Source organism: Mustela lutreola, chromosome 10, assembly GCF_030435805.1.
Source record: "Mustela lutreola isolate mMusLut2 chromosome 10, mMusLut2.pri, whole genome shotgun sequence".
Taxonomy (NCBI): Eukaryota; Metazoa; Chordata; class Mammalia; order Carnivora; family Mustelidae; genus Mustela; species Mustela lutreola.
The window spans coordinates 94448056-94463436 of NC_081299.1; the positions used below are offsets into that span (position 1 = coordinate 94448056).

Below are 15381 nucleotides of genomic sequence, written 5' to 3' on the forward strand. Positions count from 1 at the left end.
CATGAGATTCCTATAGCCGGCTGGGCCCCGAGGAGCAGTGTGGGGTATCAGACCAGCGCTCTGTGACAGTTCAAGGTCTTTTTCCTCAAGGGCAAGTCCCTCAACCTCTCTGAGTCTCTGTTTCCTCACCTGCAGCTCGTCATAAAGACAGGGCCCCGCTGGGCCTCCAGAGCAAGACTGTTCATTCACTCATTTGCTTAACCAAACGTTTAGTGAGCGTCTACTATGTGGCGTGCTCCATGCTGGCAAGAACAACATTTCGATTCCAGCTGTTCCGATGCAGGGTTGCTGGTATGGGACACACAGGCCTTCTGAGGAGGGACAAGGATCGCTGGGCAGGGCGTTGCCAAGGGAGGGAAACCCGTCTGGTGGTCTTCCTAGCTCTTGCCACAAAATTCTCAGTTCCCCTGTTGCTGGATCTCATCAAATACAGGAAGCTTCTGGGTCTGTCCCTCTCTGTGTGCCCCTATGTCCAGGGCCCACGGCACGTTTGCCTCTTTAGCTACCCAGCCTGCCCTCTCTGTTCCACGTCCTAGTTACCCAGATGTCTGTCCCGCAGGGTGCTGGTGGCTGGCACCACTCTTGGCCATCACACCTGTGGCCCCAAAGCCCCTGCCTGAATCCTGATTTGATCCTGACTTTCCAGTTTATGGCCTCCCCTCACCCTGGGATGTGGTTTTCTCTACCCCATCTGCGGCTGAGCCTTTGCTTCCCTTTCTGGCCTGTCTCTCTCTCGGGGGGCTGCCTACTTATCAAAAGCCCTGCATATATGCTTCTGAGAGGCTCAGACCAGGGCACTGACTCGTGGTCACACCTGTTGCCGAAATCTGACCATCGCGCCCTATCTTCCTCCTTCCCCTCTGTGTGTGGCACACGTCCGCCTTCCCTGTTCACTTCCGCCAGGCCCCCCTCCCCTCCAGTGCTCATGCGGATGTCATATCCACCCCTCACCTTCCCAACACCCATCTAACATGGAACCGGGGGACACAGCCCAGACAGTGCAGGGGTCTTGGGCCTGGTGTCGTCTTAGCCGGGGTGACAGGTTGAAGCAGCACTCTCTGCCGCAGGGGTAGACGGAGCGCTCCCTGGAAGGTGAGTCCGGGAGCACCGAGCTGGAGATGCCTGGATAGGACAGGCTGCAGGCTCCCTGTGAAGTCAGGCCCAAGGCGGAGAGGCACTGAGGGCAGGAGAGGGGTCTGCTGCCAAGGTGGAACATGAGACGGGATTCTGGTGGTAGCCCCACCTGTGTTAGCTCAAGAAGTCCCATCTGGAAGGGGAAATCAGGTCATGGAGGCTGCTGGGACCCTTCCCAGACTAAAGATCAAGCATGTGTGTCCTTTGGCTTTGAAGTCCCGTGGGGGTGGAGTCTCGGGCCCTTATCAAAGTGGGTATTGGGTACTTAATGTGTTTGTGGAGCAGCCTGAAGTCAAGGGGTCATCTCTGCAGCCCAGGCTTGCAGCCAGAGCGGACCCAGGACCCTCTATAAAGGCTGTGGGAAGGAGGACTGGCTCCAGCAGTGGCCAGCCCACGGTCCAAGATGAGGTGCCTCGTGGTGCTCCTTGCAGTTCTCGCCCTTTCCCAGGGCAGTGGGATCTCCAGGTGGGTATCAGGCACCCAGGGAGGGGAAGGGGGTCACATGCACCTGCTCTGGGTGGGTGTCTCCTGGTGTTACACCTGTGCCCACGGCCATGCTGTGGGTTCCCAGGAGAGTCTTGCCTTTGCGTTTGGGACCTTTCCCTCCCTCAAAGTCTGCCCACTGCAGGGGTGATGAGCAGCAACGCAGGGTCAGACGGCAGCCTGGGAAATGAAGGGCGTGGCTTCTGGGGTCAAACTGCCTGTGTTCTGATCCCTAGCTCCATCACTAACCTGACTCCCTGTGCCTTGTTTCCTCTTCCATTGTAAAATCAGGAACAGAAAGCATCTCTGTCTCAGGGTTGTGAAGAGTATATGAGTTGGTATTTGTCAAATGCTTTGAGCAGTGCCTGGCATATGATAAAAAAGCTACGTATGCATTTCTTAGACAAAATAAAGTTCTCTCTATGGGCGAAATTCCCAAGTTCTCCTCCAAAACTAATAACCGATAATTTTTTATTTGATACTTTTTTGGGAAATAATTAAAAAAAATAATCTCTCCACCCAACCTGGGGCTCGAACTCATGACGCCAAGATCAAGAGTCACCTGCTCTACGGACTGAGCCAGCCAGGTGCCCCATAACTAATATTTCTTGAGCTGTTTTTTGCTGGGTGCACTATTCTTCCTGGATTTGGTAGATATTATTATTTGTATTTTACAGATGAGACAGCTGTTGTTTGAGGAGGGTCCCAGAGCTACCCAAGGCCACATGGTTCATAGTGGAGGAGCTAGGATTTGGTCCCAAGTGATCTTACATTTTTGCCACAAAATCACCCTATCTCCAGTTCCTAGCCTGGAGCTCCATCAGGCCATGAGCCTGGGGAGACCTGAATTCACCCCTGGGAAGCTGGATCCCTGAAAAGGAGCCAGGGGGCCTTTGACAAGTCAGAGCTCCTTGTGTCTTGAAAGGGAAGTTTTTTCTAATCAGGCTTCGGGTGGTTTCAGTGCAGGGAGTGGACAGCATGGAAGTGGAGGTTTCCATGGTGGTTGGAACCTCCCCGTTCTTGGCGTGGGGCAGTGGGCTGCCGGCGTCCCTCTGAGGGAGGTTCCCTGGGGCCTCATGCTGGACACAGCAGCTAGTAGAGAGACAGCTGCCCCTGTGGGAGTCACCAGGCCTTCATGAGTGGATCCTGAGCTGAGTGGGAACAGGAGCTCAGCAAGCAGAACACTTTGGGGACCAGGGCATGGGGACACAGGAAATGGCAACTGTAGGATTGGGCCCAGGAGCCTCTTTCCTTTGGGGCTTATGTCCTTTTTTTTATCATCAGAGACAAACGCTGAGAAATGTCTTAGGGCCTTTTATTTCTGTTGGGTCCTGGCTGAAGTCACACTTGAGGGCTGGGGAAGGGAGGCACCAGAAAGAGAGACCATAAGTCCTGTACAGGGCTGTTCCATCTGGGATCTGTTTGGATTGTGAACGACATGAGAAGACCCATTTTCTCTGAGGATCTTAGATTTCCTGCCATTTTCTTACTCTCCAAGCCCTTTCACAGCTGTGGTCTCCACTTGTCCTCTTGTCCTTAAATCAGCTCCGAAGAGGAGGACTGCATAGCCCTTAGAACTGGAGGGACACCAGGGTCATCAGCCTGTATTACTTCAACCTATAGGAGGGGAAACTAGGAGCCAGAGAGGTGAAAGCCAGAAGAAGTTGGTTAAAGGCGGGGCTGGAAAATGGCTGGAAAGGAAGGAGGTCACCTGTTTTGCAGAGATGGAGGCAAAGCTCAGAGGACCTTGGGGGCCACCGAAGGTGCCACAGACTGCAAAGCAGGGTCTAGAACCCTTCTGCTGTTCTCCCTCTCAATTCTCTTCTACGATTTGCTTCCATCATCCAACACCTAAACTCTATCAGAAGGTCCTCTATGCTGAGGACCACACTCTGTGCTGAAACCCTCTGAAAAATTTCCATACACGTTAGGTTACGCAAAGCGTCAACCACAGGGGTCGCAAAAGAGGGAGCATTTTCAGAGTGTGGGGGACATTGTTTCCTCTCCAGAGAGCGTGCTTCCAGATGGCAGAGGCTGTACCCGTGGGCCCCACGCAATGTCTGGCCCATAGTAGAGAAGCAGCGAGAATTTGGAGACTGAATGAATGACATTATGTCTCTCAAACCTCGGAGTTGGGGAACTCATGAGCAGGCTATAAAATCCATCCACCGGGTCTCCATCATCATTGAGAAAAGAGGAAGGACTAGGGAACACCAGAGTGTATTACGTTTGGTAAGGGTAGGCACAGAATTGTGAACTGATGTAAAATTTAATTTTTCCTTTGAGTTATGATTTTTAAAAAATGTGGGGAAGTAGCTTACAGAACCTAGAGCCTCTGGGCACTTCTCTGAGGCTGGGCAGCCTTGAGGAGATGCCCACTGGCATCACTAATTCTTCCCTGTCTCCTCAGGGTCCCTCTACACAAAGGCAAGTCTCTGAGAAAGGTCCTGAAGGAGCATGGGCTCCTGGAGGATTTTCTGAAGAAGCACCCGTATTCCATCAGCACGAAGTACTCCAGCCTAGCAAAGGTGGCCAGCGAGCCCTTGACCAACTACCTGGACGTGAGTGGCTCTCCCCTCCCCTTCCAATAATGCTTCTTGCTGGATGCCTTCTCCTGGCCCCCACCTCTTTCCCCTTCTAGAAATCAGGAAGTCCTGTGGGCTGCGGAGGCCGTCCCCCTGCCCCTCAGTCAGCTCCACACAGGGCCAGCAGCCCGGGCAAAGGCGAGGCTCTGAAGGCCACTGCCGGAAGGGTCTGAGCTCAGGCGACCTGTAGACATCCCTCGGGGGCATATGATCTGCTCCCAGGTGTACCCCCATGCCTGTCTTGCCCAGCCCCGTGACCCATGTCTTAATCTGGGCTCGGCAGGGATGGTGTTCTGGTGCCCATCTGCAGCCGCCCAGGACATGACAGGAACGCCCCTTGCGCGGTCTTCCTTCCTGGAGCCTGTCCCCCCCTCATCTGTCGCTCTTGGCAGTAAACAGCCAGCCTTGTCTCTCCTGTGAGCTTGTTGCCTTATCTAGGTCATGCTCAGCCCTGTCCCGACCCTAAGTTCTGACACCTGGGGAGCCTGGCCAAGAGGGGTGGCAGGGAGTTTCGGTTGGGACCCGGGGTCTGTACTTCCCATGTCTCTTCTCTATGTCCCTGCCCCTGGCAGGCAGGGCCCAGTCTTCCTACCAGGGAGGGGTGATGTTCTGATCTAACGTCTGCTTCTGGGGCTGATTCCCGCAGGAGTTGTAGGGCTTAAGGGAGGGACAGGCCAGCGCAGCTGTTCGGAGAGGAGCCCAGTGTGGCGGTTGGAGATGAAGAACCCTCCCCAGTAATCCTCACTCCTCTCTCTTCCCTTGTACTTTATGCCAAGCATTGACCCATATCCCTATGCTCTACTCCCCGCCCCTAACTCTGTGCTGTCTGTCCCCAGTGTCAGTATTTTGGGAAGATCTACATCGGGACCCCACCCCAGGAATTCACCGTGGTGTTTGACACTGGCTCCTCTGACCTCTGGGTGCCTTCTGTCTACTGCAAGAGTTATGCCTGCCGTGAGTGACCTCCCTTTCCAACCCGGCCCTCCAGGCTCTGACCCCAGGGCTGCTCTGCCTGCCCTGCATAGTGAGAGGAGAAGGCTGGCTTCCTTTGGAGCCTACTCTGGAAGTCTGTGAATTTCAGTGACATCCACAGATGATTACGGAGGCCTGGCCACTTTGGACAAAAGATGTTAAATGCCCCCAGGCAGAGATGGGGACAAGCTTCATGTTTTAAATGCCAGAAACCAAGGTCAAGTGTTGGTCCTGTGGATTCTGGCTGCATCTAAGGCTACATTGGGGGATTTTGGACAAGAAGTTGGGTCAGCCTGGAAACAAGGTGTGGGCTTACTTGGATTCTGGCCACTGCTTTTGAGTTGCAGGGTTCTGGGAGGGAACGTGGGTGCAGGAGAGCTCGCTTTGACATTCCCAGCCTCCTGGTTGTGCCCCATCTCCTTGCTCAGCCCCTCTAACTGCCCACAGATTGAGAAGGTGTGCAAATCACAGGTCAAATGTGTAAAGCACCAGCTGGAAATTCGGGGAGCTTAAGCTCTTTATTTTTTAAAGAAATTTTATTTATTTGAGAGAGAGCAGAGAGCACAAGCTGGGGGAGCAGCAGGCAGAGAGAGAAGCAGGCTCTCCACTGAGCAGAGAGCCTGATGCGGGGCTCAATCCCAGGACCCTGGGACTATGACCTGAGCCAAAGGCAGACGCTTAACTGACTGAACCACCCAGGTGCCCAGTATTTACTTATGTACTTAGCCTCTGTCAGGAGCCAAGGCAGGCTGCTGACCTTCCTTGGGTTTTTGGTTCTCCTTCCTATAAAATGGGACTGGGATATGCCAGGAGGTTCTGGGAGAATGAAGTCACCGGGCCTATCATTAGTGATGAATAAACGTTTACTATGTGGTACTAACTGATTTCTCCAACAATCCTGGGAAATTGGTGCTCTTGTTACCCCCTTTACCAGGAAGGAAGCAAAGTTCAGAGAATAGAAGAGTCTTGCCTAAGGTTACAAAGCTGGAGAAAGTAACAAGTCTATGGAAACCCCAGGAATGGCTTTTTTCTTTCTTGTTTGGTTTGGAAGCGACATAGGTTGCTCTGGGGTTCCGAGAGGTGGGTCGAGCAGCAAAGGATAATTTTCCTTATTAAACCCTGGGGGAATCAAGAGAGGGGGGCCGCTTATTTCCTGCAGTGAGAATGATTGGTATGTAGACCACATTTCTTACAAGGCCTAGTGAGGTTCTCAGCCCTGGCTGTTACTGTCAAGGGCAAGAAGATTCTACGGGCCTCACTAACCCTGGGTCTGTGTTTCAGAAAAACATCACCGTTTCGACCCGGCCAAGTCCTCCACCTTCCAGAACCTGAACGAGCCTCTGTCTATCCAGTATGGCACTGGCAGCATGCAAGGCTTCCTGGGCCTTGATACCGTCACTGTGAGTGGGGCTTGGGGCCAGTCGGGGCTCACTTTTCTTTCCCCGGTGCCTGCTCTGCCTCCCATCCACCCAGACTCTGGCGGGCTGCACCTCCAGCGGGGGTGGAGAGGCCCTTTGCATCCTGTCCATGCACGCCCCCACTCCGACCCCTGGTGGGGGGCGTGGTGGGTAGGGATTCTGAGAGCCATCTTAACTGGCTGGGACTGTGGCTCATCCGTCCCTCCTCTCCTTTCCAGGCCAGCCCCTGGAGTCCCCCCTGAGAGCTTCTCCGTGCCCAGTTTCCACTTTCCCCATCCTCTTTCATCCGTCCTTGCCACAGTTGGTTCTGAGCCCTGAGCCTGTGCCAGCTCCCCAGTGTCACCTGTGGAGTCTCACTGTAAACTGAGTTCTTAGGAGGGGACTATTATCATGCAGACGAGGAAACTGAAGCTCCCAGGAGCTGGTGACTTACCTGAAGTCGCGCAGCTGGAGGCTGGGAGCTGTACTTAGTACATAGTACTAAGTACTACGTAAATAATACATAGTACTAATTAGTACATAGAAGGGCTCAGAACTAGGTTCTTGCTTTCCTTCCTCCCCCACTATCCGAGGTTCAAAGTCAAGCAACATCCCCGGGGGCTTATTACCTCCATCTTCCTTGAGCTCTTCCTGGGCCTGGCTGAAGGCATTTTTGCTTTAAGCCCAAAAGGACCCAGTTCTTCTCTGCTGACGGCCCTCTCCTCAGGTTTGTCCATTGGCAGGGCAAGTGTCCATGCAGCTCAGGCCTCCCTAGGGGTCGTTGCCAGACAGTGGAGGCCCCAGAACCACTAGCTGAGGTGGTCCCAGCAGACAGGGCCCCGGGGAAGGGGAATCTCCTGCCCGTGTCCTACTTCCTCTGAGGCCCGGAGCCGCTGGTTTTCTTTTCTGCTGTTCTCGGTTCAGGGGGAAATCCCACGTCTTCATGGAGGGGCTGGCCCGAGCCTGCTGGCCTCAGCCGTGGGGCATCGGGTGGCTTTCATTTGTCCCCCTGGGATGGGGGTAGGAGAGAAAACCATGGGAGTCAGGCCCCATGGAAATGAGGACAAGTTGGGGTATTGGAGGAGGAGAAAGAAGATAGGCTTGGGCAGAGAAGTGCGGGTCAAGGGCTCAGAGGTAGGAGATCAGGTGTGAAAAGCAGGGTGAGCACGTGAAGTGGCTCTTAGTCAAAGGCAAACTCCCGAGTGCCACTGGGGGTCTCTGGAGGGTCCTCGCAAGGGGTGACATGACTGGACGTCTGTTTTCAAAGCTCACTTTGGCTGCGTGTGTGGCGGTTGGTTTGACTATAAGGGGACAGAGTGGAAGCTGGAGGCCCTGTGAGCTCAGAATGGGTGGGTGGGCTCAGCAGCCTTCCAGGGAAGTGGGCAGATTAACAGGAGAGCTGGAGAGAGAGATACCCTAGCAGAGCACCATTAATGTCCAAAGGCCAATCACTTCCTAAATGCTCGATACGGGTTCGGCGTTCATATTATACGGGCCTAAGCATTGCCTCAAGATGCAGATGTTATTATTCCATTTAACAGATGAGGGGAGGGAGGCTCGGGGAGGGGCTTGTACAAGGTCACACCGTCAGCATGCAACAGAGCAAGGGTGCACAGCTAGGTCCATTGGATACTAAGGGGGTGCATGTTCTCTCTGCCCTTTGTGCTGTCCCCAGCTGTTCCCTGGCAGATGCCCCAGGTGTCACTGATGGTAGGGCTGCAGGTTGGCAGAGGGCCTTGGAGCATCCCTCACCCCCTCCCCTTTTCTGGGCTCATCCCCCAACTTCTGCACGTGAGCACTGCTGTCTGCATCCTTCACCGTGTCCTTTCTTCCTCTGTCCCTGGCCTTGCCAGGGTCATTCCTTCACGACCACGGTGCAGAGATGGGAAACGAGGGTTTTTCCCTCTTAAGCTCACATGACTGCATTGCCCGTAGGAGGGTAGGTGAGCCCCCTCACTCCAAGACTGATCCTGATACAGGCCTACCCCAGAATCTTCCTGCTTCTGGCCAAAGGCCCCTGGTGGAGGTCTCTCGTCTTCTCTTGCAGGTCTCCAATATCGTGGACCCCCAGCAGACCGTGGGCCTGAGCACCAAGGAGCCTGGCAATGTCTTTACCTACTCCGAGTTTGACGGGATCCTGGGGCTGGCCTACCCCACTCTGGCCTCTGAGTACTCAGTGCCCGTGTTTGACAACATGATGCAGAAGCACCTGGTGGCCCAAGACCTGTTCTCTGTGTATTTGTCCAGGTAGGAGCCGCCCCCAGCCAGGGCCAGCATTCCAGGGCCTGGCAAGGTCTCTTGGCCGAGGAGTGGCTATCCATTTGGGACACTGCAATTCAAGAATGGTGACTAGAATCCAAGCAAGCCCTCTCCTTGTTTCCAGGCTGACCCAACCTCTTGTCCAAAAGCCTCCAATGTAGACTCCGATGCAGCCAGAATCCACAGGACCAACACTTGACCTTGGTTTCTGGCATTTAAAACATGAAGCCTGACCCCATCTCTGCCTGGGGAGCATTTAACATCTTTTGTCCAAAGTGGCCAGGCGTCCGTAATCATCTGTGGATGTCACTGAAATTCATAGACTTCCAGAGTAGGCTCCAAAGGACGCCAGCCTTCTCCTTTTTCTATCCAGGAAACTGAGGTGTGGGAGGGACGGTCATACTGGGAACTGGTGGCTGAGTCACATCTGGAGCCCAGGGCTCCTGACTCCCAGTCTGGTGCTCCCTGCTCTGTCTTCCTGCAGCTCAGCTGGACAGAAGGGTGGGTGGCAGAATGGGGAGAAGAGCGCCCCACTCAGGAGAAGGAGGGTATTGGGCAACTGAGGTCAAGGGCACCCAGGCGAGGGGTACATTGGTATGTTCATTTGCTCAACCAATATTTATAGGCTGCTACTACGTGCAAGTGCTCTGGCAGAAGAAGGGGATACATTAGCAAAACAGACAAACTGGGAGTTAACTTTCTAGCAGGGTGGGGCGGGGGAGAAGCAGACAACACACAATCACACAATTTTGCTTACATTTGTGAGAAGGGCGCTCATTGCAGGCAGATCTGGGTGCCGGGAAAGCTTAGTGATGAGGGAAGCCCTGTCTGGTGGAGGTATGTATGCAGGGCAGGCAGGGGAAGCTTCTCTGAGGCACGCGTGGGAGCTCCCCAGGTGAGACAGAGGATAGCACGCTGCAGGCAGTGGCAACAGCACGTGCTAGGGCTCAGGGGCAAGACAGAGCTTGCTGTGGGGTCTAGGAACTAAAAGCAGCTGGGTGGGAGCAGGTGACACTTGCGTGCCTGTGCTTCCTGGCTTCGAGGAAAGCCCCAGAAGGAACAGAGGGGTAGGGGGTGGCAATTTTAATCCAAAGTCTGTAGGACTTGGTTGAAGACCCTTTGCCCTATTGTAGCTGAAGGGTGGGGCTGGGGGCTGGGCACAGGAAGAGTTATGGGTTGCCCCAGCCAAGCCTAGTGGTCATATGAACTACGTGATGGTTAGTTCCCACCTCCCCTGCACTCTACAAGCTGCAGATGCTGCCTCAGTCTGGGGGCGGAGGAGCTCAGAGAGTGGATGCCCTTATCAGGGAAAAGCCCCAAAGATCAGGGAGGTGGGAGAGCTCACTTAGAGCCTGCAGGGAGGAAGTGGGGGTCAGGGCAGGGAAGATGGTGGGACTGGTCTCAGCTGCCTCTGCCTCCCTCCCACCACGTGGGGCTGCGGCTCCTCCTCTCCAAGCCAGGTTGTCCGAGGGCCACCATATGCCTTTCCTTGGTTTCAGGAATGGCCAGGGGAGCATGCTGACGCTGGGGGCCATTGACCCATCCTACTACACAGGCTCCCTGCACTGGGTGCCCGTGACCGTGCAGGAGTACTGGCAGTTCACCGTGGATAGGTGAGTGAGCAGCAGCCCTGGCTCCAGGGGAGGGGGACGCCAGGGCCTGGGGAGTAGCTTGTGAGGCTCCGAGAAGGACCGCAGCACAGGCGCTTGCAAGCCCGGCCCATCAGATTCTGAGTTGGACCCTTGCAAGGCCAGTGAGCTCAGTCAGCGAGAACGCTGACATTCCCCACGGCGTTATTAGTAAGAGTAAGAGTGCTGCACTTTCTGAGCCCTTATTACCTGTAGATATTGGGCTGAGTGACAACAGGATGGTCTCGTTCACGCCTCGCTGAAACCCTAGGAGGTGGGGGGCCACACCAGTATCCTCATGTTATAATTCACTAACGTGAGCCTCATGACGGTCCATCAGTGAGGTCAGGGAAGGGGTTGTTAATGTACCCATTTTGTGGTGGAGAAGCCCAAGGTCAGGAAGGATGATGATTTGCACAAGGCCTGCAGCAAGTGAATGGCAGGGAGAAAGCTTGACACTGGAGCTTTAGGCATCCAGCGCTGGACTTATTCCACCCTTAGGGCATGTGACTTCCGTGGTTTTGAAAAAAGATTGATTTGTGTATTTGAGGGTTGGGGAGCAGCGGAGAGTCCTAAGCTTGCCCCCCCGCCTCCTGAGGATCCTGGCAGGGAAGGACGGGAGGGACCAGGGACGGGGCTGGATGCTGGACTCACCACGAGGCTGTCCTCTCTGCACTCTGCAGGGTTACTGTCAATGGCGTGGTGGTGGCCTGTGATGGTGGCTGTCAGGCCATCCTGGACACAGGTACCTCCATGCTGGTTGGGCCCAACAGTGACATCCTCAACATCCAGACAGCCATCGGAGCAACACAGGACCAGTATGGTGTGGTAAGGCCAGGCCCATTTCCCCAGAGGGGTGGGGTGTCTCAGGATGTCTTCCCCGTGGGCTTCCAGCCTGGCCCACTGTGGCTGTCGGGACTTTCCTATCTCACACAGAGGCCGACGTCTGGCCTCCTGTCTTCCAGGAGGATCATGCATCCCTGACTCACTGAGCTCTGCCCTACCCCATTTTTCCTCACCCACACACGGGTCTCCTTGCTTCCCTGACTGCTAAGTGCTCCAGGGGTCCTGGAGGAGGCACTGACTGAGCCTGGAGGGAAAGCGCGGAGGCCAGCCCCCCTTTGTCTCAAGCCGGGGCTGTTCCTGCCTTGGCTGACAGAAGGTCCCACTCAGTGTAGCTCTCCTGAGGCCTGAGGGCCTCCCTAGAGTCCTCTGAGTGGGGAGGTCCGTCCGCACCAATGCCAGTGCAGAGGAAGGGATCCTGCCTTGGCCTTTCTCTGCCTCATCGAGCCTGATCAGATCTATTGCCTATCTGAGACGACTTTCCTCTGGCCTTCAGGTTGACATCAACTGCGAGAGCCTGAACAGCATGCCTGATGTGGTCTTTGAGATCAACGGCCGAAAGTACCCTCTGCCCCCCTCCGCCTACACCAGCACGGTAGGAGCTCTTGGGAGAGGAAACCTGGGTTCACCTAGCCCCACCCCCTCCTGGCAAGTCAGTTGGAAAGTGGTGTGCAGGAGGAGCAGTTAGACAAACTGGCCTTTCTGAGTGGGGCCCTGCTGTCCTTGGGCCTCCCCTGTGGCTACTGGAGCCTCATGCTGGGAGAAATGGGTCAGACAGAAAGGACAGAGCCTGAGCAGCCTGTGGGAGGGTTGGGTAGGCTGGACCACAGCCCCTGGGGAACCTCCATCCACTGGTCTTGCTTCTAAGCCCAGGGGCCTGGAGTGTTCTCCAGGACTTTCGTAGGTAGCCTGGGCTTTGTGGGGACCCAGCCCTTATCCCCTCTGACCCACTGGCCTCAGCTTTGACCTAGCCTTGAGCACACACAACTGGCAAGGCCTTGGGTCCCTAGGCCTGGGTTGGCTGGTCAGCAGGGCAGTAGGTGCTGAACGAAGGGGGGGTGCCGGAGAGGACAAGTGAGGGGCGCTGGGGTAAGGGGACCCCACTGAATGAGCTTGCATGGAGTTGCTTGATTTTCTGAATATCAATTTCTTCATCTATCGAGTGGGATGAATCTGATACTCGTCTGCTTCCCTCGGAAGGTGATTTCAAGGTTGAGAGGAAATGCTAGCTGGGAGAGGGACTATGGGGGGTGGGGATGGGGGGCTGGGCCACCCACAGACATGGTGACCCAGGTTGGGCCCAGCTTCATCTCAGCCTTTCCTCTCCTAGGATATGGGCTTCTGCTCTAGCGGCTTCCAAGGTGAAGGTGATTCCCAGCTGTGGATCCTGGGGGATGTGTTCATCCGCGAGTACTACAGCGTCTTTGACAGGGTCAACAACCGCCTGGGGCTGGCCAAGGCCATCTGATGGCACCGCTGAGCCCGGACCAGGGATGTGTGCCCCAAACAGGCATGCGCACGCCCACACACACGCACCTGCACACATACAGATCAGGTTTTCAGGTGCATGTTTCAATAAATACCATATCTCTGCAAAGCGTGGCTTCTGTTGGGCCAAAGCCCTACGCCGCTATGGGATTGGGGACGTGGCATCACGTGGTGTCCGACAGCACTGGGGCTACATGGGTAGGAGAGGGTTGGGGACACTGTTGTTGGGCGGAGACTTTCACAAAGGATTTGGCCACTTCAAGCTTAGGTCAGGTAAAAGCAAGACGTGTCTTGCCTTTGAGTTCTTCCACTCTTGATCTTTCTGGGGAAACGGTGCAGTAGGAGAGAACTTTGTAGGAGGAGGCATGTACCTGGAGAAGGTTTGTACCTGGGAATTAAGGGCTTGGCGTACGGGCCTGGAAAGAGAACGTTGGCCCAAGGACAGAAAAGCTCTACGTCTGTTAAGAAAAGGGCTTCAGGGCATTTCGGAGAACACAGTACACGGTGGAATAGGCAGAAGGTAGCTGGGAAGGTCTAAGGTCCTGAGATTGTCATTAACCTTGAGAATGAGCCACGGTTGAGAGCCCATCCTTAGTCATACACTCTCTGAACCTGACTCACCTGCTTACGGAGACTGGCTCCATCACTGGGGGCAGACCTGCCTATAAGGGCTCTGGGAAGCCGAGCGTCAAAGCCAACACCAGTGCTCCATGATGACTCTGAGGTCTCAGAGAGGACCCCTAGTGCTCAATGAAGACCCTCGAGTGCTCAGCCAGGACTCCAAGCTCTCAGAGAGGATCCTAGTGTTCAGTAAAGACTTCCTAGCGCTCAGTGAGGACCCCCTAGCCCACAGCTGTCAGAGGATAGACCATTCCTGCTCCCAGGTTCCAGCAGCTCCTTTCAGGAGGGGAGACGCCACATAGGAAATGCAGACCAGAGGGTTATAACAGAGGGATCCAGGTGAATTTAAGGGGCTTTCCCAGTTATGCTACCCTGAAACCCCATAGGGGTCAGGCAGACAAGCTTCTTGGGGGACTTGAGCCCCCTTTTAGGCTCCCTGGACAGTGCTCAGCTGAGCTGCACACAATTGCTCCCTTGACCCGCCTTCCTTTTTCTTTGTGCCCCTTCTCTTGGCAGTCTCCCGACAGGCTTCTATTTTCTAAATCACAGCCAGTCTGACGCCCAATTTTGTGACTGGGCTCCAAGTCACACCTTTATAGTGGCTGAACTCTCAGAAGGCTTGGAAAGGGGGCTGGGGCCAGGTTCGCATCTGGTCGTGCCCCACCTTATCCTGACTACACTTGCCCTGCAAACAGCTGGGGAGGGAGGCTGTCCTGCAGGCAGCTGTCTCAGAGATTGAGAGCAAAGCTAAGGACCCAGATCCGTGGCACTTGACAAAGGAGACTGTCCCTTAGGAAGAGGAATGGGGGAGGGGCTTCCAGTGGGAGCTGCTACTGGGGTCCTGTTAATAGTCTGGTCTGGGGGTGGGGTGTGTGTGTGTGTGTGAATCTCTTGGGGTCTTTCTCAGCTGTATCCAAAGACAGACAAGATGAGGGACATATGGCAGTGGAGATACTGTCCTCAGCACCCACCTGTGTCTGTGGCTGAGCACCCAGTGGCCTCTGGCCAGGAAGGATTGGGGGTTGGGCTATGAGGGGTGGGAGGATGTGGGGGGAGGAAGAGCTCAGGCTGTAGTCCCAGGTGACCTGAGGAGCTGCACGTGGGTTGGGGCAGAGACTACAGGAGAATGTTCCAGGACTTTAAGAATAGAGGGTGGGCCTTGGTGCCTGGGTCTTACAGGATTGGGGAGGACAGCATGTGCCAAGGAGTAAGTTCTGGCTTTGGGCAACTTCTCTAAGCCTCACTTCTCTTATCCAAGACCAATACTGCCTGTTTGCCAAGAATGAGACAGAACTGGGCCACTCTCATTATTTTTAGGCTTTTTGTAGATTAAAAAAAATGCCAAACAAGCTCACAAAAATTGTGTCATATTTCAATGGTCTACACTTAGTAAATTGCATTTTAAACATCCAAACTTCCAGAAAGCCCATACAGGATGACTTTCATAAATGGGAAGCTAGGACCTAATGGCCCCCCACTGCAGTACTCCCCCGCCCCAGCCCACCTGACCCCAGTTGTGGTCCCTGTCCTGAGCGAGTAGTGACCGTATGGTGAGACGGCCCCTCCTGGGATTTCTCCTAGCTGAGGAGGATGCCTATCTGCCGTGTTCTCCATACCCAGACCCCTTTGTCCAGCTTCTGTTTGTCCTTTGAACTTCAGTTGGGTGCAAATCTCTCCAGGATGCTTCTGACCAGGCTGGGTTTGGGGCTCCCCAGGACCTCTCTGCCCAGCGCTCCTCTTAGCATAGTGCTCAGCGTTCTAACATTTGTTTCCTGTCTGTCTTCCACACTGACTGTGGGCTCCCTGAGGACACACACTGAAGCTCTCATTTTGATATCTTGAGCCCCTAATTCACAGAATGCCTTCTTCGAGTATGACTGAATGAATGAGTGAGTGAACCAATGATTTGATCAGTGAGGTCTTTAAGAGGGGTGCTGCTTGTGACTGGTTTCCCCTTCCTCTTGGATCATT

General features: G+C 54.7%; 1 protein-coding gene across 1 annotated transcript; it reads left to right on the top strand.

The window, feature by feature from the left end:
- The first annotated feature begins 1440 nt into the window (after positions 1-1440).
- On the top strand, positions 1441-12898 carry LOC131810026 (chymosin-like). Its single transcript, XM_059137587.1, has 9 exons — positions 1441-1599; positions 4028-4178; positions 5039-5156; positions 6456-6574; positions 8619-8818; positions 10330-10443; positions 11142-11286; positions 11798-11896; positions 12632-12898. The coding sequence occupies exons 1-9, from the start codon at positions 1538-1540 to the stop codon at positions 12767-12769; spliced, it is 1146 nt and encodes a 381-aa protein (XP_058993570.1). The 5' UTR covers positions 1441-1537; the 3' UTR covers positions 12770-12898.
- Positions 12899-15381: the final 2483 nt, after the last annotated feature.